The 25,572-nt window shown below is 51.5% G+C and overlaps 11 protein-coding genes across 11 annotated transcripts; 5 read left to right on the top strand and 6 right to left on the bottom strand.

The window, feature by feature from the left end:
• Nucleotides 1-241: 241 nt before the first annotated feature.
• BO94DRAFT_592378 (uncharacterized protein) lies at nucleotides 242-1,723 on the bottom strand (the record flags this gene model as incomplete). Its single annotated transcript, XM_025616142.1, has 3 exons — nucleotides 1,207-1,723; nucleotides 655-1,167; nucleotides 242-295 (listed from the first exon to the last, which is right to left on the bottom strand). Exons 1-3 carry the CDS (start codon nucleotides 1,252-1,254, stop codon nucleotides 242-244), a joined length of 615 nt encoding a protein of 204 aa, XP_025473292.1. The 5' UTR covers nucleotides 1,255-1,723.
• A 14-nt stretch (nucleotides 1,724-1,737) lies between these two features.
• On the bottom strand, nucleotides 1,738-7,514 carry BO94DRAFT_570823 (uncharacterized protein). Its single transcript, XM_025614840.1, has 8 exons — nucleotides 7,023-7,514; nucleotides 6,235-6,964; nucleotides 5,940-6,188; nucleotides 4,522-5,884; nucleotides 4,253-4,469; nucleotides 3,718-4,191; nucleotides 3,157-3,657; nucleotides 1,738-3,097 (listed from the first exon to the last, which is right to left on the bottom strand). Exons 1-8 carry the CDS (start codon nucleotides 7,347-7,349, stop codon nucleotides 1,790-1,792), a joined length of 5,169 nt encoding a protein of 1,722 aa, XP_025473291.1. The 5' UTR covers nucleotides 7,350-7,514; the 3' UTR covers nucleotides 1,738-1,789.
• Nucleotides 7,515-7,705: 191 nt separating this feature from the next.
• BO94DRAFT_529906 (uncharacterized protein) lies at nucleotides 7,706-8,560 on the top strand. Its single transcript, XM_025610550.1, has 4 exons — nucleotides 7,706-7,970; nucleotides 8,029-8,117; nucleotides 8,181-8,228; nucleotides 8,287-8,560. The coding sequence occupies exons 1-4, from the start codon at nucleotides 7,893-7,895 to the stop codon at nucleotides 8,450-8,452; spliced, it is 381 nt and encodes a 126-aa protein (XP_025473290.1). The 5' UTR covers nucleotides 7,706-7,892; the 3' UTR covers nucleotides 8,453-8,560.
• Nucleotides 8,561-8,603: 43 nt separating this feature from the next.
• Nucleotides 8,604-9,380, bottom strand: BO94DRAFT_552135 (oxidoreductase; the record flags this gene model as incomplete). The annotated part of the gene is made up of 1 exon (XM_025613580.1): nucleotides 8,604-9,380. The coding sequence occupies one exon, from the start codon at nucleotides 9,378-9,380 to the stop codon at nucleotides 8,604-8,606; it is 777 nt and encodes a 258-aa protein (XP_025473289.1).
• An 800-nt stretch (nucleotides 9,381-10,180) lies between these two features.
• On the top strand, nucleotides 10,181-11,363 carry BO94DRAFT_481408 (uncharacterized protein). The gene is made up of 2 exons (XM_025608857.1): nucleotides 10,181-10,401; nucleotides 10,462-11,363. The coding sequence occupies exons 1-2, from the start codon at nucleotides 10,240-10,242 to the stop codon at nucleotides 11,296-11,298; spliced, it is 999 nt and encodes a 332-aa protein (XP_025473288.1). The 5' UTR covers nucleotides 10,181-10,239; the 3' UTR covers nucleotides 11,299-11,363.
• Nucleotides 11,364-12,068: 705 nt separating this feature from the next.
• BO94DRAFT_561963 (uncharacterized protein) lies at nucleotides 12,069-14,480 on the top strand (the record flags this gene model as incomplete). The annotated part of the gene is made up of 4 exons (XM_025614256.1): nucleotides 12,069-12,148; nucleotides 12,198-12,618; nucleotides 12,668-14,296; nucleotides 14,351-14,480. 4 exons carry the CDS (start codon nucleotides 12,069-12,071, stop codon nucleotides 14,411-14,413), a joined length of 2,193 nt encoding a protein of 730 aa, XP_025473287.1. The 3' UTR covers nucleotides 14,414-14,480.
• Nucleotides 14,481-14,509: 29 nt separating this feature from the next.
• On the bottom strand, nucleotides 14,510-15,107 carry BO94DRAFT_619639 (uncharacterized protein; the record flags this gene model as incomplete). The annotated part of the gene is made up of 2 exons (XM_025616877.1): nucleotides 14,645-15,107; nucleotides 14,510-14,555 (listed from the first exon to the last, which is right to left on the bottom strand). Exons 1-2 carry the CDS (start codon nucleotides 14,932-14,934, stop codon nucleotides 14,510-14,512), a joined length of 336 nt encoding a protein of 111 aa, XP_025473286.1. The 5' UTR covers nucleotides 14,935-15,107.
• Nucleotides 15,108-16,786: 1,679 nt separating this feature from the next.
• BO94DRAFT_619638 (uncharacterized protein) lies at nucleotides 16,787-18,924 on the bottom strand. Its single transcript, XM_025616876.1, has 2 exons — nucleotides 18,521-18,924; nucleotides 16,787-18,446 (listed from the first exon to the last, which is right to left on the bottom strand). Exons 1-2 carry the CDS (start codon nucleotides 18,757-18,759, stop codon nucleotides 17,006-17,008), a joined length of 1,680 nt encoding a protein of 559 aa, XP_025473285.1. The 5' UTR covers nucleotides 18,760-18,924; the 3' UTR covers nucleotides 16,787-17,005.
• Nucleotides 18,925-21,244: 2,320 nt separating this feature from the next.
• BO94DRAFT_580362 (snoRNA-binding rRNA-processing protein UTP15) lies at nucleotides 21,245-22,876 on the top strand (the record flags this gene model as incomplete). Its single annotated transcript, XM_025615324.1, has 1 exon — nucleotides 21,245-22,876. The coding sequence occupies one exon, from the start codon at nucleotides 21,245-21,247 to the stop codon at nucleotides 22,874-22,876; it is 1,632 nt and encodes a 543-aa protein (XP_025473284.1).
• Nucleotides 22,877-22,928: 52 nt separating this feature from the next.
• On the bottom strand, nucleotides 22,929-24,225 carry BO94DRAFT_529902 (phytanoyl-CoA dioxygenase family protein). Its single transcript, XM_025610549.1, has one exon. It carries the CDS (start codon nucleotides 23,976-23,978, stop codon nucleotides 23,046-23,048), a length of 933 nt encoding a protein of 310 aa, XP_025473283.1. The 5' UTR covers nucleotides 23,979-24,225; the 3' UTR covers nucleotides 22,929-23,045.
• A 678-nt stretch (nucleotides 24,226-24,903) lies between these two features.
• Nucleotides 24,904-25,461, top strand: BO94DRAFT_580360 (putative pathogenicity factor; the record flags this gene model as incomplete). The annotated part of the gene is made up of 1 exon (XM_025615323.1): nucleotides 24,904-25,461. One exon carries the CDS (start codon nucleotides 24,904-24,906, stop codon nucleotides 25,459-25,461), a length of 558 nt encoding a protein of 185 aa, XP_025473282.1.
• Nucleotides 25,462-25,572: the final 111 nt, after the last annotated feature.

The raw sequence follows: 25,572 nt of genomic DNA, 5'->3' as shown, positions 1-25,572 counted from the left end.
AAATGAGGAAAGCCTGAGAAAGATTGAGAAGAATCTTTCTGCCTGACTTAAACAACAGAGTTGGCAGTCACTACCTCATCATGCAGTGAAATCGCAATATTCACTGATCAGAGAACCTGTATTCACATGACGACTGTGAAGCAAGTTCTTGTTTACCTGGGGCTAGTCACAAATCTGGACCTGGTCAAGTAGTATTTAAGGTTGGGGGTGTCTCTCGTATTCAGGGGAGTGCATAAAGAGCTCAGGAAGGAGCCATGCCACTTGTGGAAGATTCACCTGTTTCGTAGGAACGCTTCTACCAAAGTAAGCCAGTCGCCTTAGTCATTTTTACCTATTTGCTTCTTCATTCACCCCAGCCATTCCAATCCGATCAAATTCCGCCAAAAAGCCATTACTATCCCAAGGATCTATCCATTCTAGACTCTCACTCCCGTCTACCACCTTATAGACACCTTCAGCAATATGTACCCAACTAATCTGACTAAACAACCCCAACCCCCACAGCAGTATAACCAACCAACACAATATCCCTCCAAAAACAAGTAGTATACCCCGAAATACATCCCCATCCCCCCCCCAACAAACCCCCTACCGACAATCAAACGCCACATTACAACACTCCCAATCCCTCAACCCCTGACAATCCCTACAGACCAAATTCCTGCCCAAATCCGTCTTCCGTCCCGCATACCAGAAATACCCCTCCGGTTTATTGCCTCCACCCGTGAAATCCACCTCCACGGTCCAGGGCAGCAGCGACTGCACCGACAAATGGCCCTTATCGAAATTGAAAGGGGTGGTTCCGAGACCCCGGCAGGAGCGATCGTAGACGTACATTTCACGGATCTTGACGCTGCCGGAGGGTGCGTAGGTGGCGATGCCCAGATTGCAGTAGTTGGCGCCGGTGGGGGAACACACCACGGGGAGGGGCGAGTGAGGGGGGATAGGGATCGGGATGGGGATGTTTTGGAGGGTGGGGGAGGTGATGTCGTGGGCGGTGTTGAGGGCCGCGGTGATGGGATCGGTGGGGTGGGCGGTTGTGAGGGGGAGGATGGTGAGGAGGGGAGAATGAGAGGGAGGAGGAGGTTCATTTTGGTTGAGTGATTGTTGAATATTGTTTGTTAGGGTTGGGAGAGTGATTGTGGTGATGGAATGGAAGTAGATGGTCTATCCTACATATATAGCTACGGCTCATGGGACATGTACTGTTGTCTGTATGCTTTGTATCTGCCTAAGTGACAGGATCATGGCCATCACGAGAATTATGACGTGAGGCTGGGCGATATTCCATTCTGTCCGGGGGATTGCAAACCTGCCTACCGAAGCTGACGGGTGAGTGTGAATGTACCCCACACAGGGGCATCGAGAGGGCTGACACACGGTCCCGCATGACACATGCCTCCGTACTATGAGGTAAGGTGCAGATACATCGTGGAGGACTCCGATCCGATTTTGCTCATGGCGAGGTTTCGAAGACGATCATGCGGAGGCTGGTCCGGGATGAGATCTCGGTAGATATATACTCGCTTCAAAGCGATCGTATTTGTGCCCAACCTGTGCTACGGACCGGTGTGGTTTATAGTGCTGATTTGAAGTGATTGGGCAGTTGTTGCTTTTGCTAGGCTTCGGGATTGGTGGCCTGCATGATGAGTCGGAGTGCTGATACTTGGGGAGGGGTGAAAGTAAAGGGGGTGACAGTCGGGGTGGACTGAGTCAGGGGCATGAAAACCATAGTAAGACAAGTTCAATTCAATTCAATCTGGGTTACGCATCAATCACCAGGCATGAATCAAGATAGAGAAACACTCAATAGCGCGTGGCTCATATCACCACTGGTCTTCTCAACAACATCCACTTTGACATCCGACCCCTGCGTGCTCACCGTCCCCGTCCACACAGCAGAGAAGCGAGCTGCCGGTTTTAAGACAAGTTGTTGCAGCATGCTTCGTGTCTCCTGTCTGGACCCCCCGACCTGTAGTTCGTATCGGTAGTAGGTTCGGCTATCGGCCTGCAGGGTGGTCCGGAACGGCAAGCTTCCAGCGGCAACATCTTGAGGCGAGACATAGACATGATCCGGTTGGCTGCTGTTGGGGTCATCTTCGTCCACCAGGACAAAGTTCTTCGTGTCACTAAACACACAACTGTCATCATCCCCAGTATATAGCGAAACCGAGACTCCAGCCAGAGAGACTGCTTTATCAGTGTTGTTGGTGCCAATGACTGTAAGCTGGGTAGTTCGTCCCGGGGTTAGGCGAGAAGGTGTAAGCGAATAATTGAGCAGAGGATCAGCTGCTTCAGTAAATCCAGCAAGTAGTGGTTTGCCTGTATTGTCAATATACTTCTCGACGGGATCTGGCGGGGCACCGCCGCCAAATAGATGGACAAGGAAGCTGATGACTGTGAGGAGAACTCCAAGTATGATCAATACCCATCCGGCTACAGGAATGGCTGCCGCGAGTGTTGCACTCACAGCCCAGAGGCCGGTGCTGATACCGACGTCTGCTATGTCCAGGGCCACTGTCAGAAACTGAACCACCACTGACAACACGCCCATGACCTTGTCAAATGTACTGAGATTGTCCCAGTCATGAACGAGGTTAAATGTCATGGCAACAGCGATGCCCAGTCCCAGGGCCGCGGAGAGGATCTTCAGAACGTTACCCTGAATCCGGAACTCGGATGCGCTTTCTTCTTCCGCGGGAGATAATCCGTCCGGCAGCTCGTCAGGGGGGTTGTTGAAATCATCACCTGGCGTGACCTCCGTGGGGACACCGTCTCCAGCAACATGTTCGCCTATAGACGGACCAAGCCCATCCTCGCCGCTCACCTCCTCTCCCATAGCGGCCAGGTCTGGCGCACGCTCGTCGATTGCCCGATACGTTCCTTGGTCCAACTCCATAGTGTCCACTTGGTCAACGACGTACATGCCGGTTCTCCCTTTCCAGATCTTCCAAGTCTCGAAAGTGTTGTCGAGCCCCTTAGTCGCATCCTGCAGCAACTCTAGAACTGACTTCGATCGCTCGCCATCCGTCATATCATTCCAGTCATTGACCAGGCCTACCATGACTTTGGCAACCTGGAACATTCTAAAACCAACCTACAAGGATTGAGTATCAAACCAGTAATAAGAGGGTCGCAGGGATAGAATAAACTCACCATGCCTGTTGAGACTATGCCTTTTAGGTACTTGCTCGTGTTATACTTGTTTTGGATCTGGTTGAATGCCTGATTGACCCATTGATAGAGCGAGGCGCCATCGTACGCTTCGTCTAGGCTGGCTTGCGCTGCCCCCGTAGCCCATTTACTCGCCTCATCCAGCATATTACTTTCTCGACCAACAATATTTGCTGCGCGCTTCTCCGCAGATTGGCTGTGGTCCAGGTTATTATCCGTCTCGTATTGTTCCACGTCGTTCAATAGCTCCATCTGGACATCTCCGGGAATCGTCCCGTCGGGAGATATTGCTTTGATGATTAATGTAGATATTGCGCTTTCGAGGAACTGACGGGCTTCTTCCTGATCTGCCTTCATTGTGGGACTCTCCAGTCCGCGTTTCATCGTATAAGCCATGATCTTCTGCCACCAGGTATCCGGGAGATTGTTACTTGGATCCAGAACGTGCATTATCATGGCCTGTTGGTTGATGATATTTGTTCGCTATCACGAAATGGTCAGTGTTGGTAGAATTTATGGGACGTTTGGAAGGACTTAACTAACCACTCCAGTTGCAGGTTGAATCGGATTCTGGACGAAAAAGTCCAACACTATCGGTACCTGTAAAACGTTCAACATTCTCTGCGCCCAGTCTTGAGAGTTCTGTTGCAGGTAAGGAGTGATCCAAGTTTTATAGGATGTCTTGACTCCTTCCATTGAGGCAAGTTTGTTGATCTCATTGTACTCCGTTGCCTGAGCGAGACAGTTCTTCCCATTTCCATGCCACCAGTACCAGAGTTTCTTTTTCTCCTTGTCTGTGAACTTGCTTGCGTATTTATCGGAGGCAACAAATGATTGACACAGCCAGGCAGGGGCATACTTGGTGCGTAGAAAAGTTTTGATGTCCTCACTAAGGCCATCAGCAAGTTCGACGGGGAGGTCACCTGGTTTGCCCAATTGAGTGAAAGTCTCCCGATCATCCTGGTTCATATGATAGAGCATCATGTTTTGAATCACTGCTTGAGTAGCATTATGAACCTAAAGCACGATATAAGTTACTTGAAGGCAAAATAGTGGGCGATCATAATATCACACTGACCGTCTGATCATTGTATTCGTGGTGATCAATCAGGCTGGGTACATCAAGGCTCTGGTACTGATCAAGATGCGCTGTTGCCTCTGCCGGCTGTCGGTCGTTGGCCGTCAAGCTCCATAGAGACTGTTCCGGGGACTCTACAAAAGCTCGAGAGATTTTAGCCCTCACTCTCTGGAAGAATTCGACCTCTGAGTGCGCTTTTGTGACGGAAACGTAATGACTATCGAGCGTTACTGGCTTAAATATCATGCGCCGTTGCTAGAGGCTCTTACCGATTCCCTTTCATCCCACGCATGGAGGGATTGTATTCGAGAAGCACCGCTTTATTTTTGCTCGGGAATAAGGCATTGATTTCAACCTTCAGCTCCTGAAACAGACACGGAAGCGTCAAGTCGACATTCAGTTCTGATTTGAAGGTTACATTGAAATTGTTGTCCTTGTTCCAGTTCTCTGCCAGGAAAGGCATCCACGATGCTCGATGCATTTGAACCGTATAGAGTACATTGCCATTTTTGAGGTATGTCTGAGTGGCACGGTATAGTGGCTCAAGGCTTCTATTGTAGTTTTTGCTTATCTTCTGCTGAAGATCATCCAAGAGAGGGATGCGGGCTGTCTGGATGCTGTAACCCTCCTCGGTAGTAACGGAGCCGAAGATTATGTTTCCCCCGTCAACCGGGCTTTTCACGCCATTCCAGTCCGGGACATCGGCTGGCCAAACCTCTTTATCGAACTGTAACTGAAACGTATGATCGGCAGTGAACGGCATGGGGCCTTCGCCTGTTTGTTGTGCGCTCTCCTGAGTGGGGCAGATTGCAAGTGCACGGAAAGGATGGACGTCCGCCGTTGCATGGACGTCTCTTGGATCAGCATCAACCGTGAGGTAGACAACTCCAGAGCCAGATGCTCCATTAGGGTAAACACGCAAGTATGCATGTTCATATATATGCTGATGTGGGATCTTTCGAGTCCACCGGAACGTCCTGGCATTCTCATCACATGCTGTATGCATTATCACTTGACCGTCCACGACAATCCTCCCATCCACGACAACCAGGTCCGGCAGTTGATATCCGAATGGTAGAAGTTTTTCATGGCATGCAGTTAATTGAAACCGGCCTTCAATCATATTCAGGGAGCCTCTAGGTGTCCAGGAGAGGGGCTGTTTATCCAGTGATAGACGCCAAGGAGCGTGTTGGAGGTCATATATTTCGCGGTCCAGCCTGGTTTTGATGGTTTGAATGTCATGCTGTCGAAAAATCGGTGAAAGCTCCTTACAACTGGCGAGGAATGCCTGACGTTCGTCTGGGGGCAGATGCTGTAATTGATCTGCGATTGATCTCGCCGAGTATACTGGATCGTTACAGGCAACCAAATACCCATTGGCATGATGATATTGCACATCTCCTCTAAGCGATACTCTGTAAAGGGGTTGAGTAGCGTGAGGCATGATGTCAATCGAGGTGAGTTCCACCACTTGATACAAACCCTCATGGAGCCTGTATATGCAATGGCCAACTGCCAGTCGTCCAACGCGCTGGAAGGGATTCAATGCGTGGGCTGCTCGAGGGTCAACAGCACGTAAACCAGTTGTGGTTTCAAACACCTGCGATACTGTGGTGAACGCAGGCTCCCCATCTAGAGATGTCAGTGCGAAACAAACGCCGAACCCATGGTGGCAGCCAGCACTCACTGAATCCTACTGATGTCACTTCCTGCGACACTTGATACAATTGCTCAACTGCCTCATATCTCTCGGGATTGGCCGAGCAAAGAATCATATCGCCTTTGCGTATTTTCTCTATGGGAGTGGCTCCTGATTTAGCCACATGCACTCGGGTCTGCGGCATAAACTGTGATCCGCATGGCTGGGCGTCCCATGGGTCACATTTCCATAGGTGCAAGTCGGGTTTTGTATGGAAATTATCATCCATGACACGTGCTTGCCATTGTGAGATAATGTATCTGAGAAAGGAAAGGGCACTTACAGTTGGTTATCCAGTCATTAACCTCCGTCCACTTTTCCTGCGAAAATGACCGGTCTACAGCATGATTCCATTTGTCAAAGTGCAGGGCTTGGTAGTTGTCCGAAATTGTCTCAATCCAAGATTTGAATTGATTTATGACGTTCTCCTGGTCACTCAGTCGGACAAGGCTGTCAAGGATTGCACTGGAATAATCCTGGTCTGATGGTTCTTCGTCTCCGCGTGTGGAGCCGACATCATAGTGGTAGAATCCTTTCATCACTTCAGACGTCTCTGTGGGCTGTATGATCCCAATGGAGGTTTCGGGTACAAAGGATATTGTGCTCAACTTGCCGCAGTAGATAACATGATCGTCTGTCATCTGTGGATTGTTGGCCGTGTGATTCTTGTAGTTGACGCGCGACCAGCGTTGCAGAATCTGATAGCTTGGGCGTAAGGTATAGTGTTCCCCATAGCCGGGCATGGAACCCGGTTGGTATTTTAGATAATCCGCAACGAACATCAGGTAGGTTGGTAAGCGCCAGTCATGATCCTGTTCGGCTTTCCATATCAGGCCCTCAATGGTATCATCATCTTTCAACCAGTCGTATAACCACTTTTCGAAGTCTTCCATACCTCGAAGATCTTTGAGCGTTCGATGTTTCTTACTCGCAAGGTACGAGTTGATCCATTCCCCAAGGCAAAAAGCGAGTAGCATAGACATGGCTTCTAGACATCGTGCATCTACATTATCCTTGTGGCATTTATCAGCTTCTTAAACTCGGGAGTTCATATGAAAGTCCGATACTCACTGGGGCGAGACACTTCTTGTAGCCATGCTTATCCTTGCGGTCATCAACATTGAGGACGCCGTGTGCAAAGCCACAATTACTCAAAAGAGACAAGAAATAATCGGCGTTACCCAGTCCATCAAGGGACTGGCTATGCCAATCATTCTCGTCGCTATCTGGAGGGTAGTTAGGAGCCGAGTCGATGTCCCCACGAAGCTTCTCCACCATATGACTGTATTGAGCTTTATTGTGCAATCTGTTGCAGAAGTTTGGAAAGTCCGGCTCGCCAATTGCTTGTAGATCCTTGACTAGGGTCTCACAAATACCTGAATAGTCGATCGACAGCATCGTGGTTAGTCGGTGTTTATCGGGTTCGATCGGTCATGGTATGCTTGACAGGGGTTGAGGCTGTCCTCGCCATATGAGCCTGTCTTCTAGGTTTGAAATCTCAACATAATGACTTCATCTTGCTGGATAGTCTCTGCTAGGATGTAGGATGGGGACCAAAAAGAGGGGGGCGGGCATGTGAGAAGGATGGATCCTCCCCAACCGGAAGGGGTTCCTGCCTGAGGGGCTGACCGGGTGGCGGCCCTTCACGTCTCCCGACCCTATCATCCAGGAGGGGCCACAGCCACTGCTATCACACCCATTGGGATCTAGAATCATCTATTTTTGTTCATCTTTCACATCAGTCCCGATTGGTCCCAACGGCCGATGTTGTCAGTATACGATCACATCGGAGCAACTAATAGGTGAGCATGTGAGACTGCTCAGAGTATGCAGAAATCTTGCTGGCTCATGATACAAGTCCAATTGCAGTCATCCATATGATCTATCCTGAACCACACTGGCCCATCTATTCCGTCCCTAGTTTTTGGTCCACCATAAATCATGCAGCTCAAAGCCGGTAGATTCGGTCTGGTCAAGCTCCTGTCACCTCTGCTATTTTCTCAGCAGGCAATATCCCAGGTAATCAGCCCGATTGATACCCTGATATAACGCTTGCTGAAAGCCTCGCGGTAAACAGGTTTCGCTCACCTACGACACTAGCTGCACATTTGGTTGCCAGGATGTCCCTTACGAAGGAGACTGCGTGACAGCTAATTGTGGAGACAAGTGAGTCGCAGCCCGCCTGGGGGATAAGAGAGAAGGAGACAAAATAACAACGGATCCATATAGCGTGATAGGAGGGGCTAGTATCGGAGATGCCAGTTGCGACTTCTATTAGTCAGTTACCAGGACTCCATCCCTCAACAGAACACTAATCTTTTTACTTCTATGGTAGTGGTTGGTGGTGCTCTGAGGGGACCTTCGATGTTTCAATCGGTCCCGAGACTTGTTATAATATACCAAGCTTTGGCGGACCGTATCCGATCGCCGAATTCTCGGTGAAGTGCTATCCAGCTGAATATTCAGGCCCACGCCGGCCCAATGAGCTACGGAAGCAGTAGGAAGGAGGGATGCCCGGCATTTCTGTTTGATTTTCAGGTAATCTTTTGCACAGGGTATAGGAGGTTTTGGTCTATCGATTACGTTAGCTAGTTGATCCTAAAGACGAGTCGAATGAAGTCTAATCTAATGGGATTGTCCAGTAGCAGTGGCTCATACAAGTAAAGCACCAGAATCCGAGCTCACAATCCGTCCAGTAATGTTGGCATCCTTCATCACATACAGATAAGCCTCGGCGACATCTTCTGGCCTGGCAACCCGTCCCGTTGGCTGCTTTGCAGCGTAATATTGATACATCCCCCCTTTCTGCTCCTCATCCATCACCTCATTCCACATTGACGTAGCTACGAGCCCAGGACTTATGGCATTGACCCTGATTGGCTTCAGATCTAGTGCCAAGTTACGTGCGACACTGCAGATACCACCCAAATATCCGGCCATAGCCGTCCAATTAGGCGATGGATGTTCCCAAATAGTTCCGGTTGTCAGAGTCATTGAAGAATACGGATCAGGAGAGAGATACCGAGCGCCTATTTTCGCAACAAGTATTGCGGCGATAAAGCGCACCTGGCCTGCAGCGATGAGCTTATCCCGGGTGATGTCTTGAACGGGCATGATAGCCAATTTGTCTGCCGCCGTGAAGACGATGTGGTCGACCTGTTTGGTTTTCTGGAATAGAGTCTCTATATCTGCTTCGACAGTGTCTTTGGAAAGATCGCAGGCGTGGCCTTGGAGTTGGGCGTTGGGAAACTCGGACATAAGATTCTGGATGGTGCTTTCGATGCGTTCGTTTGAGGATGAAGAGATGGTGACTCTGGCTGATGCGGCCAGTGAGAGCTTGGCCACAGCGAGGCCAATACCGGAGGTGGCACCGATGACTAGGACATGCTTGCCAGCGAGTCTGTTAAAATTGTAGCCGCCTGTAGACATGTGGTCCCTAGCTTTATGTGTAGCCTGACGAGAGATATGGGGGTAACAATGGACGTAATTGCGAGGGGAACCCAAGGCGACTCTAAAGAAACTCATATATCGCTCGGATCTGAATTGACCTTATATCTCAAACACGATATCTTCAATCGGGTGATGTACTAGAGAACATGGCCATTAAGTCCGGTTAAGTCCGCATGTGGTGGTCTCCGTGTTCTTATCCCCTCTCATCTTGAATCTCAGGGCCCGGACTCCGATCCTTTATCCCCTCGGCTCTTTATCGAGGATGACTGTAGCAGGCTTGACTGTATCGAGACTGGGAGACAACCAACCAAGGGTCACCATATTGGAGAGATGCGATCTGATTCAAAGTGGTGATCCTCTTCCAAGTTTAGTAGATTCCCTGGCTTTGGTTTTCTCGAAACTTGATCCCACTCAGGTGTCCTTTTGTGTTTGTCTCCCTCATCTATCATCGAGCAAGGTGGCCACTGGTAAATGAGCAGTTTGCATTTCTGAGTCACAGCTCTTCTTTGAATCATTTGTGGTGTTTGCAGCAGTCCAAAGGATCCCGAGGCATGCAAACATAATGTTTGTTAGGTTTGTATCTTTGCTTCCGCTCAGTCAAACAGCCTAAACAAAACACATGCTACCCAAAAGTAACAAACAAGGCAAACTTTCCGGCTCAATGGTTGCTACCAAACCAAACAAACAAACCAAACAGTGCTGATCTTCCAATGTAGATGTGTGATCAGACATAACATAAATAAGGCCATTTCCCATGCCAAAAAATCAATACTACATCATCTTCATCATCCCTCACAATCATACCATCTATTCAATCGCATTTCAAACCTTCGACAACATGCATTCGCCCTTGGCTGAGAGCAGACTGGCCGGCTTTGACCTGGTCCAAGCCAACTACAAGACCATCGGCGATCACGGGATCCGGGCCGATTTCCTCATCCCCCAATCAAACTACACCGGCAAGCGGCCAATCATCATCCGGTTCCATGGCGGTGGTTTCGTAAGTATAGCCGGACTAAATCGCGTGAACTATCCAGGTTCAATTCTAACATACAACCAGATAACCGGAGATTCCCTCTTCATGGAATGGTTCCCCCAGTATCTCTTTGACATCGCGAAAGAGCACAATGCGGTCATCGTGTCTCCAAACTACCGTCTCATGCCCGAAGCCACGAGCCTCGAATTCTTCGACGACATTGAGGACTTCTGGGTCTGGCTCCATTCATCCACCGTTGCGGAGCTTCTGTCGTCCGGGCCAACTCCAACTGAGCTCGACCTTAGTCGCATCATCACCGCGGGTGAGTCCGCCGGAGGTACTCTGAGCATCTGCCTCGCACTGGCTCATCCAGAGGAAATCCGAGCTGGAACAGCAAGCTATCCCGGCTTGATCAGGACGGCTCCTGAGATCTCCCCCGAGCAGACAGAAGCACCCCGTTTGAGCGGACTGTCTCCGGATGAGGCAAACCGCCTTGTCAATGAGGCCATAAAACGCGCAAATCAGGGAGAAATCCGATCATCTGCCATGGTGCCTTACCGGCTGGATTTGATGCTTGCTGCCATTGAGACGGGGCGTAATTTCGAACTATATGAGCGCGGAACGGAGAAAGACCCTCGACGGACATTGCGGCATCCTATCGAACGGCTAGATGAGCCTGACTTGAAGTTTCCCCGTGGTGGACTCTCCATCCGGCATGGACTGGAAGACAACATTGTGCCGCCAGAAATCAGTCAGATCTTTGTGGACAAGGCGCGTGCAGTCATGAAGGGAAAGCCGGGGGGTGACAAGATTGTTCTGACGCTGCAGCCGGGTGGGCATGGCTTTGAGAACGATACTCGGGGTGATGAGGAATGGCTGCAGGAGAACCTGCAGTCAGCTATCGAGGCATGGTTGGAGTAGATGCACATGGAAGATGGAATTAGCATATAGTAATAGTCTTGCTTGAATAGCCCTAATGAACAAATGATATCCTTACATTATCTCATTCGTTCGCGGAATATTCTTTAAGACTTGTCCGCCCGAGCCAGCTCTTACTCCTGTCAGCTTCCAAAAAGCCTCTGTACAGCATGGTCGTCATCTGCGCGTTCTTCTTATTTTGCATGATCCCAGCCATGTTATCACGCACGCCACTCCCCGGATAATGAATCCTATGTCGGCATCTTTCCTCGTTTCTTTATTCAATACGGTGTCGATCCCCGGTTAAGTTCTGCCAACGATTCTTTCTGATCGCGTCGGCAGGTTGAATATGCTCTCCGCAATGGGAATCTGTAGCAGGATCCTTATTTGTAGCGGGTGCAAAGCATTGCAGAAAGTATCGCCCTCGCAGCGATATTTAGCTTCTGCACTGGCATTATTTCGGACTTCGCGATCCCCTAGCGTCCTGTTCGGAGGATCCTAAGAATATCAGCGTCTACATGAGCACGAGCATGGCAGTGGGGTCGAATTGCGAGCGTTTATCAGGTCTCCAAATTTAGGGGGTCACCTATTTGTTTGGGGGCTATTCTCTCTATTGGTGAAGCGAGTGTGAGGTAGAAGAAAGCTGCATCTTCTCGCGATCCCGTCAGCAGCCCAATCAGGGCACTAGCGCTTAGGCGGCGGCGTCTTTAACCGATTCCCTTCCTTCCTTGTATCTGTCACTTACAATCCTTTGCAACCCCCTCCTCCACTCCATGGAGACTAGCAGCTATAGTACCCCCAAACGTCGACGCCCCGCGCTGGCCTGCGAGGAATGTTGTCGGCGCAAGATCCGGTGGGTCAGATCCTGTCTCGTCGACCCCGCCCGTCTCATCAACCTCCAGATGCGATCGAGAGTCCCCTTGCACATACTGCAGTCGGTTCAGACGTGTCTGTAACTATCCTGCTGGTTCTCGCAAAGAGACCCCCAGGTATGACCGCACTAGCGATCTATCTGCGTCTAGATCGCAAAGTCCACCAGACGCACCGAATCACGATGCGCTTGGAAACCGCGTCACCGCGCGAGAGCCTTCCCATGGCTCTGCTAACGCTCACCAAGAACCGTCTCATCCTACACCATCGGTAGAGGCTTTGACAAATCGCATTCAGCAGCTAGAGAAGAAGCTCAGCGAGGCTCTCAGTTCGCAGACGGAAAGTCGATCACACCAACTCCCAACGGCGGCAACTGAACCTACCGCCATCAACGGGATATTCTCAAAGACGAGATTCTTTGGAAATAGCCAACGGTCAATCTGCGACCGTAAAGTAGGTCCTTCAATCCCAATCTCCATTTCGCGCAGGTCTAAAAGAGCAGTTTCGTCACCTGTTTGCCATGTTCTTCCGGCTCGACCCCCCCGAAAACTCGGAGATTCATGCCCTCGTCGAGCAAACTAAGCGGCTCGCACGAACGGTGAAAGCCCAGATAATACTCCATCAACCTGTCTGCTCCGACCTGCGCGGTTTGATTCCGCCCAGGCATGTGTCGGACCAGCTTGTGCGGGCGTATCTGCGAGCCATGGAGTCGGTCTACCGCATCGTGCATATACCGTCATTCATGCAGGCTTACGAACTATTTTGGATCGACTCTTCATCAGCTGCCCCAGCCCTCATCATCAAGATTCTGCTTATCATGGCCATTGGCAGCGTTTTCTGCCAGGACCATACCCAGGATGGCCTCCCCATCTCACGAGCAGTTGTCCTAAACTGGGTCTACACGGCGCAGACATGGCTCAGCTCTCCGTTCGATAAGTCCCGACTAGATCTCGATAGTCTTCAGCTACAGTGTCTCCTTCTCATCGCCCGTCAGATCAACCCAGTCGGCAGTGACCTGGTCTGGCTGGCTGCTGGCACTTTGCTTCGAACAGCCATGCACATGGGCTTGCACATCGATCCCCGCCATATCCCAAACATCTCCCCCTTCAACGCAGAGCTGCGACGCAGACTCTGGGCAACGGTCCTCGAAATCAACCTACAGACCAGCACAGACGCAGGAGGGATCCCTCTAATTTCCACTGACGACTACGACTGCGAGCCACCGATGAATATTGACGATGAACAAATGGAAAACCCGACCGCACAGCCCATGGAAATGTTCACCCAAACCTCCCTTCAAATTGCACTTCTCCGGTCTCTACCCATCCGACTCCAGATCGCTCGCTTCACCAACGATTTCCGTAGCGGTGTTTCCTACGAAGAAGCCCTGCGTCTCAGTGCAGAGCTCACAGCGATCTACCGAGATAACTCGACCCTGTTCCAGTCCTTTCACAAGGGCGTTTCTAAACCTACTCCATTCCACTCCCGCCTCTTCGACCTCATGACACAACGCTTCCTCCTCGCTCTCCATGACCCCTTCACCATCCGAGCCAAGTCCAACCCGACCTACTACTACTCGCGACAGATGAGTCTCCAGACCTCGCTCCAGATCCTCAGCCCCTTCACCTCCGATGCCCCTGACACCGCCGCCGATCCTGACTACACCTCGCTCCTCCTCATCGGCGCAGCCCTCTACCGCGACGTCACCGCGCAGGCCATCTGCACTATCGCTGACGAGAGCCTGGACATGCTTAACGGGAGACAGACGTCCCTGACGGCACTTGGTCCCAGTCCCGCGCACGAAACACAGCTCCTCGCTCTCCGAGCCATCGTGGAACGCTGCACAGCCTATTGCATGGAGCGGATTCGAGCCGGGGAGACTAACATCAAGGGGTACTTGATGTCGTCATTCTTCCTTGCCCATATCGATGCCCGATTGAGGAACGAACCGATAGAGCCGGTAGTGTTTGAAGCATTCCGAGCTGACTTGAAGAAATGTATCGAATTGCTGGAAGAATTAGTCGAGCGGGCCAGAAGTTCCACTTCCACCTCTCCTAACCTCCCTGTGCCCGAATCTGGTATTTCATCCAGCCCAGAAGAGAACCACGACTGGCTTGCAAACGACGAACTAGTATGTCTTCTCCCCAACAACACACCAACCATACATGGTACACTAACAACCCAGATGCCCGATCTAGGCCCCAACATGGACATTATCACCTGGCTCACAATGCAAGGAATGGTCTAATCTAGCCATAATTCTTCCAATCTCATCCCACCAATTACATTACATAGTACAAACTATATCATACCCCCCATCATTCCCCCTCCGAAAAAAAAACATTCAATACGTAAAATCATCCACATCCCCCTCATCCATCTCCAAATCCCTAATCGTCCTCGTCCCCCCCGCCAACGAATTCCCCCCACCCCACCAGACCCAATATCCATCCCCCCTTCTACATCCGGCAACGCGTACTCCCGTCCCGCACCATCCACCCTCCGTTCTTGGAATATCGGATCGTCGCCTAGATTCTGGTATCCGGAGCGAGTGGTTGTTTCGCCGGATGGGTTTGTGTGGGAGGTTGATGCGTATCGGTGGCCGGTTGTTTGGGGGTGGGTGGAGGAGGGGGTTGAGGTTGTGTTTTGGGTCGAGAAGGTGTTGCTTGTGTTGGATGTGGGGTTGTTGTTGTTATTGTTGGTGGTGGTGTTGTTGGAGGAGGAGTAAGAGGTGGAGGTGGTGGTGTAGGAGGAGGAGCGGTAGGACATTTTGTTGGGTCTTTGTCTTTGTTTCTTTGCGTTGGGTTCGTTTGGTGGTTTGTTTGTGTGTCGGTGGTGGATTGGACTAAGTATTATGTTGAACCAATGAGTCAATAAGTAAGTAGAGTAGAATCCAAGATAACTAAAGAATCAAAATTAGTGATAATAATGATTGATATGTCTGGTCTGTTGAAAATTCACAATGGTAGTAGTAGTGATGTGGTGATACTTTATAGGTAGAAGTTGAAGGATGTGGCGAGGGGGTGATGTCATCTTCTTCCTTGGTTCGAGATCCGGGTATCGATCTCAGACATACTATGTAGTAGATCGGTAGGTATTGGAGCACTGTTATGTCAGTAGTGGGTATTATGAGGTCAAGTTACTGTTGTTCTAGTTCTTTATTGGTTCGTCATTGCTTCATGTTCTAGACTCTACGTCCTGCGTTCGTTCTAGGCATGTACTATGTCAGCCAACGAAAGTACTGTGTATTTTCTGCCCTGAAGATTGATGCTAACAGGATTGTTGGAGAATGGGCTTTCTGTAATGTTGAACTGCCATGTAATCGCCTGGCCTTTCGACTGGTTGTCTTGGTTGTGCTAGACTGAGCGACGAGGCAAGATGCTACGTCGTAGCTAACAGGAATAGTAGGAAGCATCTCCAGTAGTGCACGGATCAATGGTAGGACTTTAGTATGATCATTCAGACATTTCCAGTTCGAGTCTATACCCTGGTAATTCACAGAAGGACAACATCGACACGGAAAGAACAAATCCTTCAAAAAAAAATGGAATACAAGACCATATGAAAGAATCGTCACCTCGCTTATTTTGACAGGATGAATATGAAGCAACTGGCCCAACACACAATTATCTATATAACGGAAGAAACGGAGTCATCGGCAGTGTAGTCGCTCGTTCGGTTTATGAAACATCGTGACGAGACTGGATCGATAGGCGTGGATCGAATCTGGATTATCGATTTCTAATCACCATGATCAGTCGACAGTGGCAGAGAAATAATGTCAGCCATACCTACTCTAAATTTGCTCGAGACCATGTATAATGTAGTGGTTTTGTATGTGGAATCCTCGTGAGGCATTCGAAGGTCTATATGAGGCCGTATGTGAGGCTTTCGGGGATGTTGTCAAAGTTGTCCTCGATGCAAGGCTGCCTAGTGTATTTGGGCGTCCAAAGGTCGGCCACCTCTCACTGTCGGAGGTAACCTCCATGCGAGGCTGCCTAACGCATTCTGGGTGCCAAAAGATTAGCTAGCTTCCATTATCGGAGCTGTCATCAACACGGGACTGTCTTACATATTCAGTATTTTGCAGAATCATCGGTGTCGTAACGTTCTGTCTCCACATTCTCGACGTGTCGGAGGGCAAGCCAACTCCCCTTGAACTGTTTTCAGTTCGGAGCTGCCTGATATTGAGCCGCCCCATAGAGCAGATGCTCGATGGGAGGCGTCTTGAAAGATAACTGAGATAACAGAGATCACAGATCAGTTAAGCTGACAATCGGCTCTGAGTAAGACTCACGCACCGCATAGCTTGGACAAGATGCCTGTGGGGTAGTTGTTTGTGTTATGTTGGAGATCAGATCCGCCCGAGAGCGAGGCCAAAGACCTTTCTGGGTCACCATGCGTCCAGGGAAGCCGCGCCCCAAGTCGGCTGCGTTGAGCAGGAAGGCTCGACCTCGATAGTCTAACGGTCACAAAACCCGCGAGAAGCCTGCCTGCCAAGTCAAATGGTGGCAGCGTACGGGAAATCATGAGTATGAGGCAAGTTCATGTAGCTGAGTAGTGGTGGTGGTGGTGATGGTGGTCATATCAGTCTATTCACTCCAATCTACTAACTAGTACTAAACACATCAACATAGTTAATTCAGCAACGGTAACAATGGTATCATAAGAATGAAAAGAGCTATCTACTCGCCCAGAGAAACAAAGACTATCTAACCGCCAAAGAAAAAAAGCTATCTAAACCCCCCAAAGAAAAGAAAACTATCTAATCGCCAGAGAAAACAAGACTATTTAACCGCCAATGAAAACAAGACTACCTAATCGCCAAAGTAAACAGCATCTATCGAAGAAGGGCATACTTCAATTTCCTGCCCGAACCAATGTCTATGGTATTAAGTTCCCGACTCAGGGCGTCAATATTGCCATCCATGTTTCCATAATTTCCATTCGGAATGCCCACTGGGACCGTAGATGGGATCAATGGGTTGCTGTGTTGCGCATATAAGCTCGAGGAGGAACTAGTCGAATATGTTTCGGACGCGGAACTCCCGTAGTCCGTTGGAGGACCGCGATAAAGAGGGTTGCGGAAGCGCACAACCACGCCCGGCTTTTTGGTTTTGCGTTCAGGCTCTGGGGCCCATGTATTGGTGGGAAGATGGTCGGATGGATCAATTTCTCGACCGTCATCGCCGATAATCGGACCCGGCTCCCGCGCCGCTTCGGCGCCGTATGAATCCGGTGAAAAGGGAATAGGAGACGCCTCCCGCCCCGTCATCGATGGGGGTTGGGGGCTCACCGACTTCCTCCGAGGGACAATTTGGTAATCGGGGATTGAACGGTGAACAGGTGGCGGCGGTGGAGGTCCGTCTTCTTCTTCGTCCTCCACTCGTGGTTGCAGCAATGCATGAGCAGAGGTGGACATATCGGAGAAAGGTGAAGGGCTAAATCCATGGTCGGCGCGTTCCCTCGTATGTGAATATTCCGGACGCAATGGACTAAAGCTCTCCTCGGAGGTAGACGGCAGCGAGTTGTATTTCACTCCCCAATGTCTCCAGTCTTTTACAAACCCATCCTTGTCCAGTAATTTGTTGATGTCAGGCGAGCTGCGATACGTTGTATAGCGGGCTGAGTCATCCGTGTCGTACCGCTCCGCTTCTACTGTCTCGACGTGTCGCAAGGCGGGCCAACTGCCCGTGTCCGAGCTATTTTCAACTCGGGGGGTTTTAGCATATTCCACATGGCGAGCCGCTGGCCAGCTTCCAGAGCTTTCTGTCACCACTGAACTGCTCCCCGCGAGTTCACAGTGGTCAGTAAAATAAGAAACTGATTCCGAACCAGAGTTCGAGCTGCCAGAGCGGGAGTCCGAAGGCAACGGGCGTCTCTTCACGTCCTTCAACTGCCTCGGCCCAGAAAGGGAAGACGAGCTGGTCGAAACTAAACCTGAGCCAGTCAAAACTGAACTCGAGCTGGTCGAAACTGAACCTGAGCTAGGCTTCTTTGTGTGAATCCTATCAACTGCGTGTGTTCGTCTTTCGATCACAGCCTCGTCTTCAGGTCTTGTGTCGTAATAAGTCATTTCGAGGCGCACTTCGCCGGCGTATTTTCCTCGAAACTGCAAGGGGTGCCAGTGATCGTTCTGACTGCCACCGGGGATGATGAGATCCTTGAGATCTATCCAGGTTTCACCGATCAAATCGGTTTTCTTCTCGTCGTTGAAGACCGAGACTTTGAGTTTGAAATAGTCCGGAGACCCGTGTACGGTGAAGCGAAGTTCTTGGTCCCTGCGTAGTGTTAGCACCCATCTCCAGCGACGCTTGATCAATGCCAGTTGCTGGTCATGACAAGGAAAACATACCATCTGGGAGTTTGGCCTCCTCTCACGTCGGTCTCCGTCTTTTTGGCTTCTTTTCCAAGGCGAGCAGCACAGTATGGGTTCTGCTTGCCCATTGTTTTTCTATTTGGCAAGTTTTTCGCGCGATCAACAATGACGACCAGCGTGCCAATCGCTGGGCCATCAACCGACATGTCCGCGAAGATTCCGGCCGCATGAGCAGCGTGAGCCATGGAGACCCGCTTGTGGGCTCTGGCGTCCATTTCTATCTAGGGTTTCCTGATCAGAGAGGATGTGGGTAACGAGTGTGATAATGTCACGAGAGTGTGTCACAAGAGAATGAGCGACGAGATGAGCGTTTGTTTGAATGGGTTTTGATTGAACGAGCAGCAAAGTAATGAACGACGATGTGGGTTCGCTTGATGTTGTTTAGCAGAGAAAGTGAAGGAAGGAGGGGAGGAAGGGAGAAGGTCCGCCGGCATAGTCCCCAGCAGCGGCCTTATCGATAAGCGGCGGGCCCTGATTGGGTGGCAAACTTAGGTGGGTCTAGCGGGAATTGGGGGGGCTGGGCGCGGTCCGAGCGAGGATGTGGCTGGGAGTGGGGCCTCATTGGCCAGCGCTGTCCGCTGTGACGTCCGCATTAGGCCAAAACCGCCTGATACAGGTATGCTTGGTTATTTACTTCCCAACAAGCGCTTGATTGGACCGACCGGCTTTTACTTTGACACATATGACACTAGGGTCACCCTGTAACAATAGCTCATCATGACCAGCCACGGATTTCCACGGTTGGCAGGAACGAGTATACAATGAAGATAGCCGCAAATCACCTCGATCCTTCCCTTCATTCTCCGTTTCATCTCTCCGCGATCGACTTGATCGTGCTACGATGCTTCCGATCATTCGTGCGACATTCTCCACAGCCTGAAGGAAAGCTAACTAACTAATCCTGGCCCACGACCAGACAGGCACGGGATGCCGTCGACGCAATGCGGTGCCTCTGGATATGGAGAATACCATCCGATGCTGCTACCGCCTTGCCCGTTAGTTGCAGCCCCATTGCAGAGTGTCAGCCTCCACTCCCTGTGCTGTCGCTGCAGGTTTCATTTTCCTGTGACTCCATTGCATACGTCAGTCCCAAACTTCATGGGCTGCGTCGATAGTGCAATCCTGGTGCCTGTGCCCCTGTACGGATACTCCATCCGTACCCTGTAACCACTAGCAATACCCGCTTGCCCCCAGCCACTGTGAATCGGCTTGGTTTGTACTTTGTAGGAAACCATAAGCGATTGGAGATCGCGTAGGCTGATGTCATGATGGGGCGGAGCGATCTCGTAGGGCGCTATCGATAAGTCTTATCGGGTGGTTGTTAGCAATGATCCCCGAGTCGGCTGTCAAGATGAGGAATGTCTACTCGGTATACTCCGTACTCTATGGCTACGGCGTACTATGGGATGATCATGGTCTAGACCAATCTCGGAGCTGCACCCACGTGGGAGGGCAGGCTGTTAGCCACTTAGCCTGGGAGCATTCCGAGAGACGATCGGCGGCTGGCAGCTGGGGTGTGGCTGATCGGCTTCTGCACGGCCGGGCACGAATAATCATCAGGAATGGGTCGGGTCGGGCGCTTACTGGCGTGCCTGGAAACTCCGGCCAATCGTCGCTTTTCTGGCGCTACTCGGAAAGTCAATGGAATCGCTAACCTACGGGAAATTGACTCCTGCGGACAGCTTCTAATGAGACCACAAAACTGAAAGTGAATTTCACCCTTCACTCTGATATGTTTCAACGTCCTAAACCGGTCAATAACAAGAGACGGGGAAAGCTCGGCGAAGAGACCAAGATGGCGAAGATACGAGACCAAGCTCCCCACAATTGATGCGTCGCTGGACCCCATGTATACCCAAAGTATAACTCAAAATCCTGCCCGATCATGTTGCAAACGGCCCATGTCTCACTCCACAGTGGTCCTTGGCTAATCTAAGCCTCCATTGCCTGACCACTGACGCCATTGACGTCCAAAGCCTCGAGTGGACCTCATGGTCGATTGAGCCGGCTCGAACGGGCTCGAAGGCATCGTCATTTTGCAGTCTGCAGTCCCTTGTTCCGAGGTGGATATCAATCCTGTTCGAGACCGTCCGTCAGTGTTGTTCAATGCTTGTGCTGGCTAACAGCTCACAGACTAGACAGGCTCGGGATATCCGACGATACAGACCCTCTCAGCAATAGTAACAGCACAGTCATGAGTGATCTTGCTGCTGCTGGACTATCCTAGTCTGGCTCAGTCAATCTGCAGTCAACGTATCAGTGCTTCAGTGTTTTGCTCGTGACGTGTTCTGGCTTTCAGCGGTGAGGTTACCTACACGCGCTGCTCTTGTGCTGAGTTAGGGAAACTACAACCTAGCAACTACTTTCAGGCCCTGAGAGATTTACTAGGATGGCCCAAGCATAGCTGCACTCATTCTACAAAGAACTCCAGACTGAAATTTGTCTAACACAGAGATATTATGGCTATTGTACATGTTTGTACATGTCGCGGTGGCCATATGGCGCTAAACCCGATTGGGATCGCGATAGACTTTTCCCGATGCGATTGTGCCTCGTCCAAAAAATTTCCCGACAATCTCGACGCCGACCACGCTTCAAGGCCGATGGGTGCTGGCCGATAACTCCTCCTATTCCCCAAATTAGCTGTCGCGAATTCCTCCCCGCCAGATCAAATAACTCCGACCTTGGCCGATAGCAGCCATGGCTGCCCCCGTCCTCCCTCTCCAGCAGGTCAAGCTCCCGGCCCTGCCCTCGACCCGATTGACGCCGGAGCAACAATACTGGAAGACCTTCAAGAACCCTCTCCTGATCCCCTCACCTGCCAATGGCCCCGTCAACCTCATCACCCAACCCTCCGCTCCATCCTCCGTCTCTGCCTTCCCCTCCCTCACCCAGCCCCCCGACGTCTTCACCGTGACCACCGGCGCCCGAGTCCAGATCTACTCCATCCGCACTCGCAAACTCCTCCGCACAATCACCCGCTTCGATGATACAGTCCGAGGCACTGATGTCCGTCCCGACGGCCGAGTCATCGCCGTCGGTGACGACTCCGGTACCGTCCAGGTATTCGACGTGAGCTCCCGTGCCATCTTGAAGACTTGGAAGGATCACAAGCAGCCCGTCTGGGTCACCAAATTCTCGCCCAGCGACCCCACATCCGTCCTGACTGCCAGTGACGACCGGACAGTGCGGCTGTGGGATCTCCCCAGCGAGTCCAGCGCCAAGGTCTTCGTCGGACACACTGATTACGTGCGCAGCGGTGCCTTCATGCCCGGATCCCTGGCCTCCTCCGGCCTAGTCGTCTCCGGTAGTTACGATCGGACCGTGCGACTATGGGATCCCCGCGTCGAGAACCGCTCCGCAATGACCTTCAAGATGGGCGCCCCGATCGAGACCGTCCTCCCCATGCCCACCGGCACGACGGTGCTCGCCGCAGCCGACAACAAGATCGCCGTGTTGGACATCGTGGCCGGAAAGCCCCTGCACATGATCCAAAGCCACCAGAAAACGGTCACATCCCTGGCACTCGCATCAAACGGCGAGCGCCTGCTCTCCGGTGCTCTGGACGGCCACATGAAGGTATTCGAAACCACCGGCTGGAACATGGTCTCTGGCTCCAAGTACCCATCCCCCATTCTCTCCCTGAACGCCATCACATCCGGCATCGCCCAAGAAGACAAGCACATCGCAGTGGGTATGCAATCCGGCCTCCTCTCCATCAAGACCCGACTCTCCGGCCAGCAGAAGATCCGTGAACGCGAACGCCGCAAGGAAATGCGGGCCCTGCTCGAGGGCAAACTGGAGGAACACGACCGCAAGGTAGCCAAGCAGAAGAAGGTCCGCGGCTCCGGATGGGAGAAGCGACTGCGCGGGCGCGATTTCGTCGGCGAAGGCGTGGACATTGTGATCGAGGGCCGGGACCGCAAGAAGCGGAAGAAGGAGCAAAGCTGGGAGCATGATCTGCGCAAGGCGCGGTATTCTGCAGCGCTGGACCAGGTCCTGGGGACAAGCGACAAGACGGCGCAGCTGACGCTGTTGACGGCGTTGCGACACCGGTCGGCGCTGCGGGCGTCGCTGCAGAACCGCGACGAGGTCACCCTGCAGCCGGTGCTGCAGTGGGTGCATAAGAGCATTACGGAGCCGCGGCTGGTGCATCTGAGCGTGGAGGTGGCGATGAATGTGTTGGACATTTACTCGGGCAATCTGGGACAGTCGGCTCAGATCGATAAGATGGTGGAGCGGCTGCACCGGCGGGTGCGCGACGAGGTGGAGATGGCGCATCAAGCGTGCCAGACAAAGGGCATGTTGGAGATGTTGCAGGCCGCGGCGTAGCTGGGCAGCATTGCAGTGAGGCGGTTTTTCTAGACAAAAGCAGCAACTGTTACAACATTTTGGATACCTGGGATGGAGTTTGGGTTTGGCGGCTAAGCACAGTATAGCAATGACAACATACACATTCATACATTCATTCTTCTACCTCAACACCCCTAAACACAGGCCTCTACTGAAACAACCTCGAAAACCCCTCCCCAGTAGGCTGCAACCAATTCCTCTCATCATACTTCCAACCCTCGGCCCCCTCAATAACATGAAACGTATAGGCAAAGCGACTCCTATCCCCGGTATTCCTCTCACTCTTATGCAAGACATTCCCATGAATCAAAACCAACGAACCAGCCTTAACATCCAAGATCTCCAAATCCTCCTCCTTCCCCTGATTCTCCCCCACCTCCTCACTCTCCTCCACCCCAACAGGCACCCTCGCCCCCTCATTCCCCTCAAACCCAGTCCCATTTCCACCCCCCACCCTCACAAACCTCCTCTTAATCCCCTCCCTCTGACTCCCCTTATACATCCCCAACGACGCATTCCCACTGCCCGCATCCTGCAACGCAAACCACCACCCCACCGCGCTCGGCGGATTCGTGTACAAAAACTCGCTGTCTCGATGCGACGGCACCGCGCCCCCAATCCCCGGCTGCTTGCAAATGACCATACTCTGCAGGACGCGCGGGTCTTTGAAGCCGAGGGATCTCGCGATGTCTGCGTTTTTCTGGGAGAGGCTGATGGCGCGGAATGGCGCGGAGAGGCTGTGGAGTGAATGCCCGATTTTGTTGACGGCTAGGTGCTTGGGTTTGGTGAGGGTGGGGGGGTTGGTGGGATCGGAGGGTGCGAAGGCGTCGGGTTCGAAGAAGAAACGTACTTTGTCGCCGGAGGTGAGGAAGTAGTCGTCGCCGACGTGTTTGCTGGTCGTGGAGGGGTCGTCGCCGGTGGTGAATTGGGTGAGGGGGTGGGTGTCGAGGGGGAAGGTGTCGAGGAGGTGGTGGGTTTCGGTTAGGCAGGCGGTGATTTCGGTTGGGGTGAGGTAGTTGGGGAGGACGAGGTAGCCGTTTTGGTTGAAGGAGGTTAGTTGCTCCGGGGTGAGGCCTGGCATGGTGGTGGTGGTTGTGGTGGTGGTGGGGTTTGGTTTTGTTGGAGGAGGGGGAGGAAGTGGTGACTGTAGTAGATAGTGGGAGGATAGAGATGAGTGAGTGGTAACTGGTAAGATGAGAGCGGGGCTTTATATGCGGGTGGCTTATCGGCTGGCGGAGGAGCTTCCTATCAGTTGAGGGGATCAGGGTCCAGTCAGGTAAGCGTTATTGCAAATGCGTTACCTGGCCACTTTTCGAAGGATCGGTTTCTGTCTTGGACACATATCTAATTGGTATGAGTCATTGGTTGTTCCAATGCTGGTGTCATTCAATGGCTACCTTTTGGTAACGCCATCGATCAGCTGCGGAGTCACCTGGTATCCTGGTAGGGTCCAACAGTGCAGTGCAGTTTGTAGAAGTACGAGGTAGAGAGGACATTATGGTATGATGAAGGAGGAGCCCGAGAGTGAATCTTTACTAGTATACTAGGATTCTGGTTACTAGTCGGGGAGGGTCGAAAAACGCAAGGCACCATCGTGCTGCCTACACACATAATACAGAGGCAATGGAAGGGGACTTGTATAGTGAAAGCTGTTCAATCCACCTTCTCTAAGTGCCAAACAACAGATAAGTGCTTGTGTCACCAGGTAATCAATATTAAGTGAATCAAAAGGTTCTAGGCTATCATCAGTGAAAACAATATAGTCACGCTGGATATTTGTTGTAACTAGTGAATACTTTTGTCTCTTCGATACACAGCTATTCTATATAGTAGATTTCTCGTCATCCACCTCATATAAACAAAGTCCACCTTCACTGCCTATGTCTCCCTCTAATATAAAAACCACCTCAAGTCATCCACACAAACATCCATCATCCACTCACCCATCTCCACGAGAGCAGAAAGCATCAGCACACTAACTGAACACCTCTCAGCCAAGAGCAAGCATGAACATCCCAACCCCCCCTCCATCGCCTGCCACTCCAAAAAACAAAACCACCACGAGTATCATCTGCGAATACCAGGCATCCTGCACCCTACCCACCAGCCCTGACAACCCCAAGCACCGAAAAGTCATCTCACACATCTTCGGGCGCAACAAGGGCTCCACCAAGCGCATCCCCCACCAGGCATGGATCCACTATTGCCGGAAGCATTACCAACGCGTGCGGTACCGAACATCCGACTGGGCCTTGCTGCAGTGTAACCTGGTCCTGGAAAGTCTGGAGAGGATGGAGCAGTGGGGAGAGATCCGGGGGTTCGAGGTGAAGGCGAGGAAGAGGGAGGTCGAGAGAAGGCTAGGGAGGAAGGTTAAGGGGCAGTGTCCGGTGCCGCGGTGGCTGGCTGATGAGTTGGGGAAGAAGTCGTTTGCGGAGGTGAGGGAGTTGGTGCAGAGGATCCGAGGCGGCATCGAGGCGCTTACTAGAAGTAAAAAGGGGAGCTTTTTTCCGGATATCGAGATTCTGCCAGTCTTTGCATCTGATGATGAACAAGTGTATAAGTGATAGTTAGGGGAAACCAAAGCCTTCGTCGCTCATAGAAGTAACTATATTAATCATCATTATACTGTCGTACTGACTATACCATCTACCTACAATCACCGTTTTCAGCGGAAA

Source organism: Aspergillus sclerotioniger (genome assembly GCF_003184525.1).
Source record: "Aspergillus sclerotioniger CBS 115572 chromosome Unknown BO94scaffold_1, whole genome shotgun sequence".
NCBI lineage: Eukaryota > Fungi > Ascomycota > Eurotiomycetes > Eurotiales > Aspergillaceae > Aspergillus > Aspergillus sclerotioniger.
Note: the sequence above shows the minus strand (reverse complement) of the source record. Positions and strands in the feature narration are given on the sequence as shown.

What these genes read in the sequence shown, in the direction of transcription:
- BO94DRAFT_570823 (XM_025614840.1), bottom strand. Translation starts at nt 7,349, where the DNA reads ATGCTGTCGATCGACTATTCAGGTATTTGTGAGACCCTAGTCAAGGAT. An exon ending in ACAAGAAGTGTCTCGCCCCA is followed by an intron (nt 6,965 to 7,022) that starts GTGAGTATCGGA and finishes AAATGCCACAAG; the next exon opens with GATAATGTAGATGCACGATG. An exon ending in TTCAACCTGCAACTGGAGTG is followed by an intron (nt 3,658 to 3,717) that starts GTTAGTTAAGTC and finishes ATTTCGTGATAG; the next exon opens with CGAACAAATATCATCAACCA.
- BO94DRAFT_529906 (XM_025610550.1), top strand. Translation starts at nt 7,893, where the DNA reads ATGCAGCTCAAAGCCGGTAGATTCGGTCTGGTCAAGCTCCTGTCACCT. An exon ending in CTCAGCAGGCAATATCCCAG is followed by an intron (nt 7,971 to 8,028) that starts GTAATCAGCCCG and finishes CGCGGTAAACAG; the next exon opens with GTTTCGCTCACCTACGACAC. An exon ending in GCCAGTTGCGACTTCTATTA is followed by an intron (nt 8,229 to 8,286) that starts GTCAGTTACCAG and finishes CTTCTATGGTAG; the next exon opens with TGGTTGGTGGTGCTCTGAGG.
- BO94DRAFT_481408 (XM_025608857.1), top strand. Translation starts at nt 10,240, where the DNA reads ATGCATTCGCCCTTGGCTGAGAGCAGACTGGCCGGCTTTGACCTGGTC. An exon ending in GGTTCCATGGCGGTGGTTTC is followed by an intron (nt 10,402 to 10,461) that starts GTAAGTATAGCC and finishes ACATACAACCAG; the next exon opens with ATAACCGGAGATTCCCTCTT.
- BO94DRAFT_619638 (XM_025616876.1), bottom strand. Translation starts at nt 18,759, where the DNA reads ATGGACGCCAGAGCCCACAAGCGGGTCTCCATGGCTCACGCTGCTCAT. An exon ending in GGAGGCCAAACTCCCAGATG is followed by an intron (nt 18,447 to 18,520) that starts GTATGTTTTCCT and finishes AACACTACGCAG; the next exon opens with GGACCAAGAACTTCGCTTCA.
- BO94DRAFT_529902 (XM_025610549.1), bottom strand. Translation starts at nt 23,978, where the DNA reads ATGCCAGGCCTCACCCCGGAGCAACTAACCTCCTTCAACCAAAACGGC.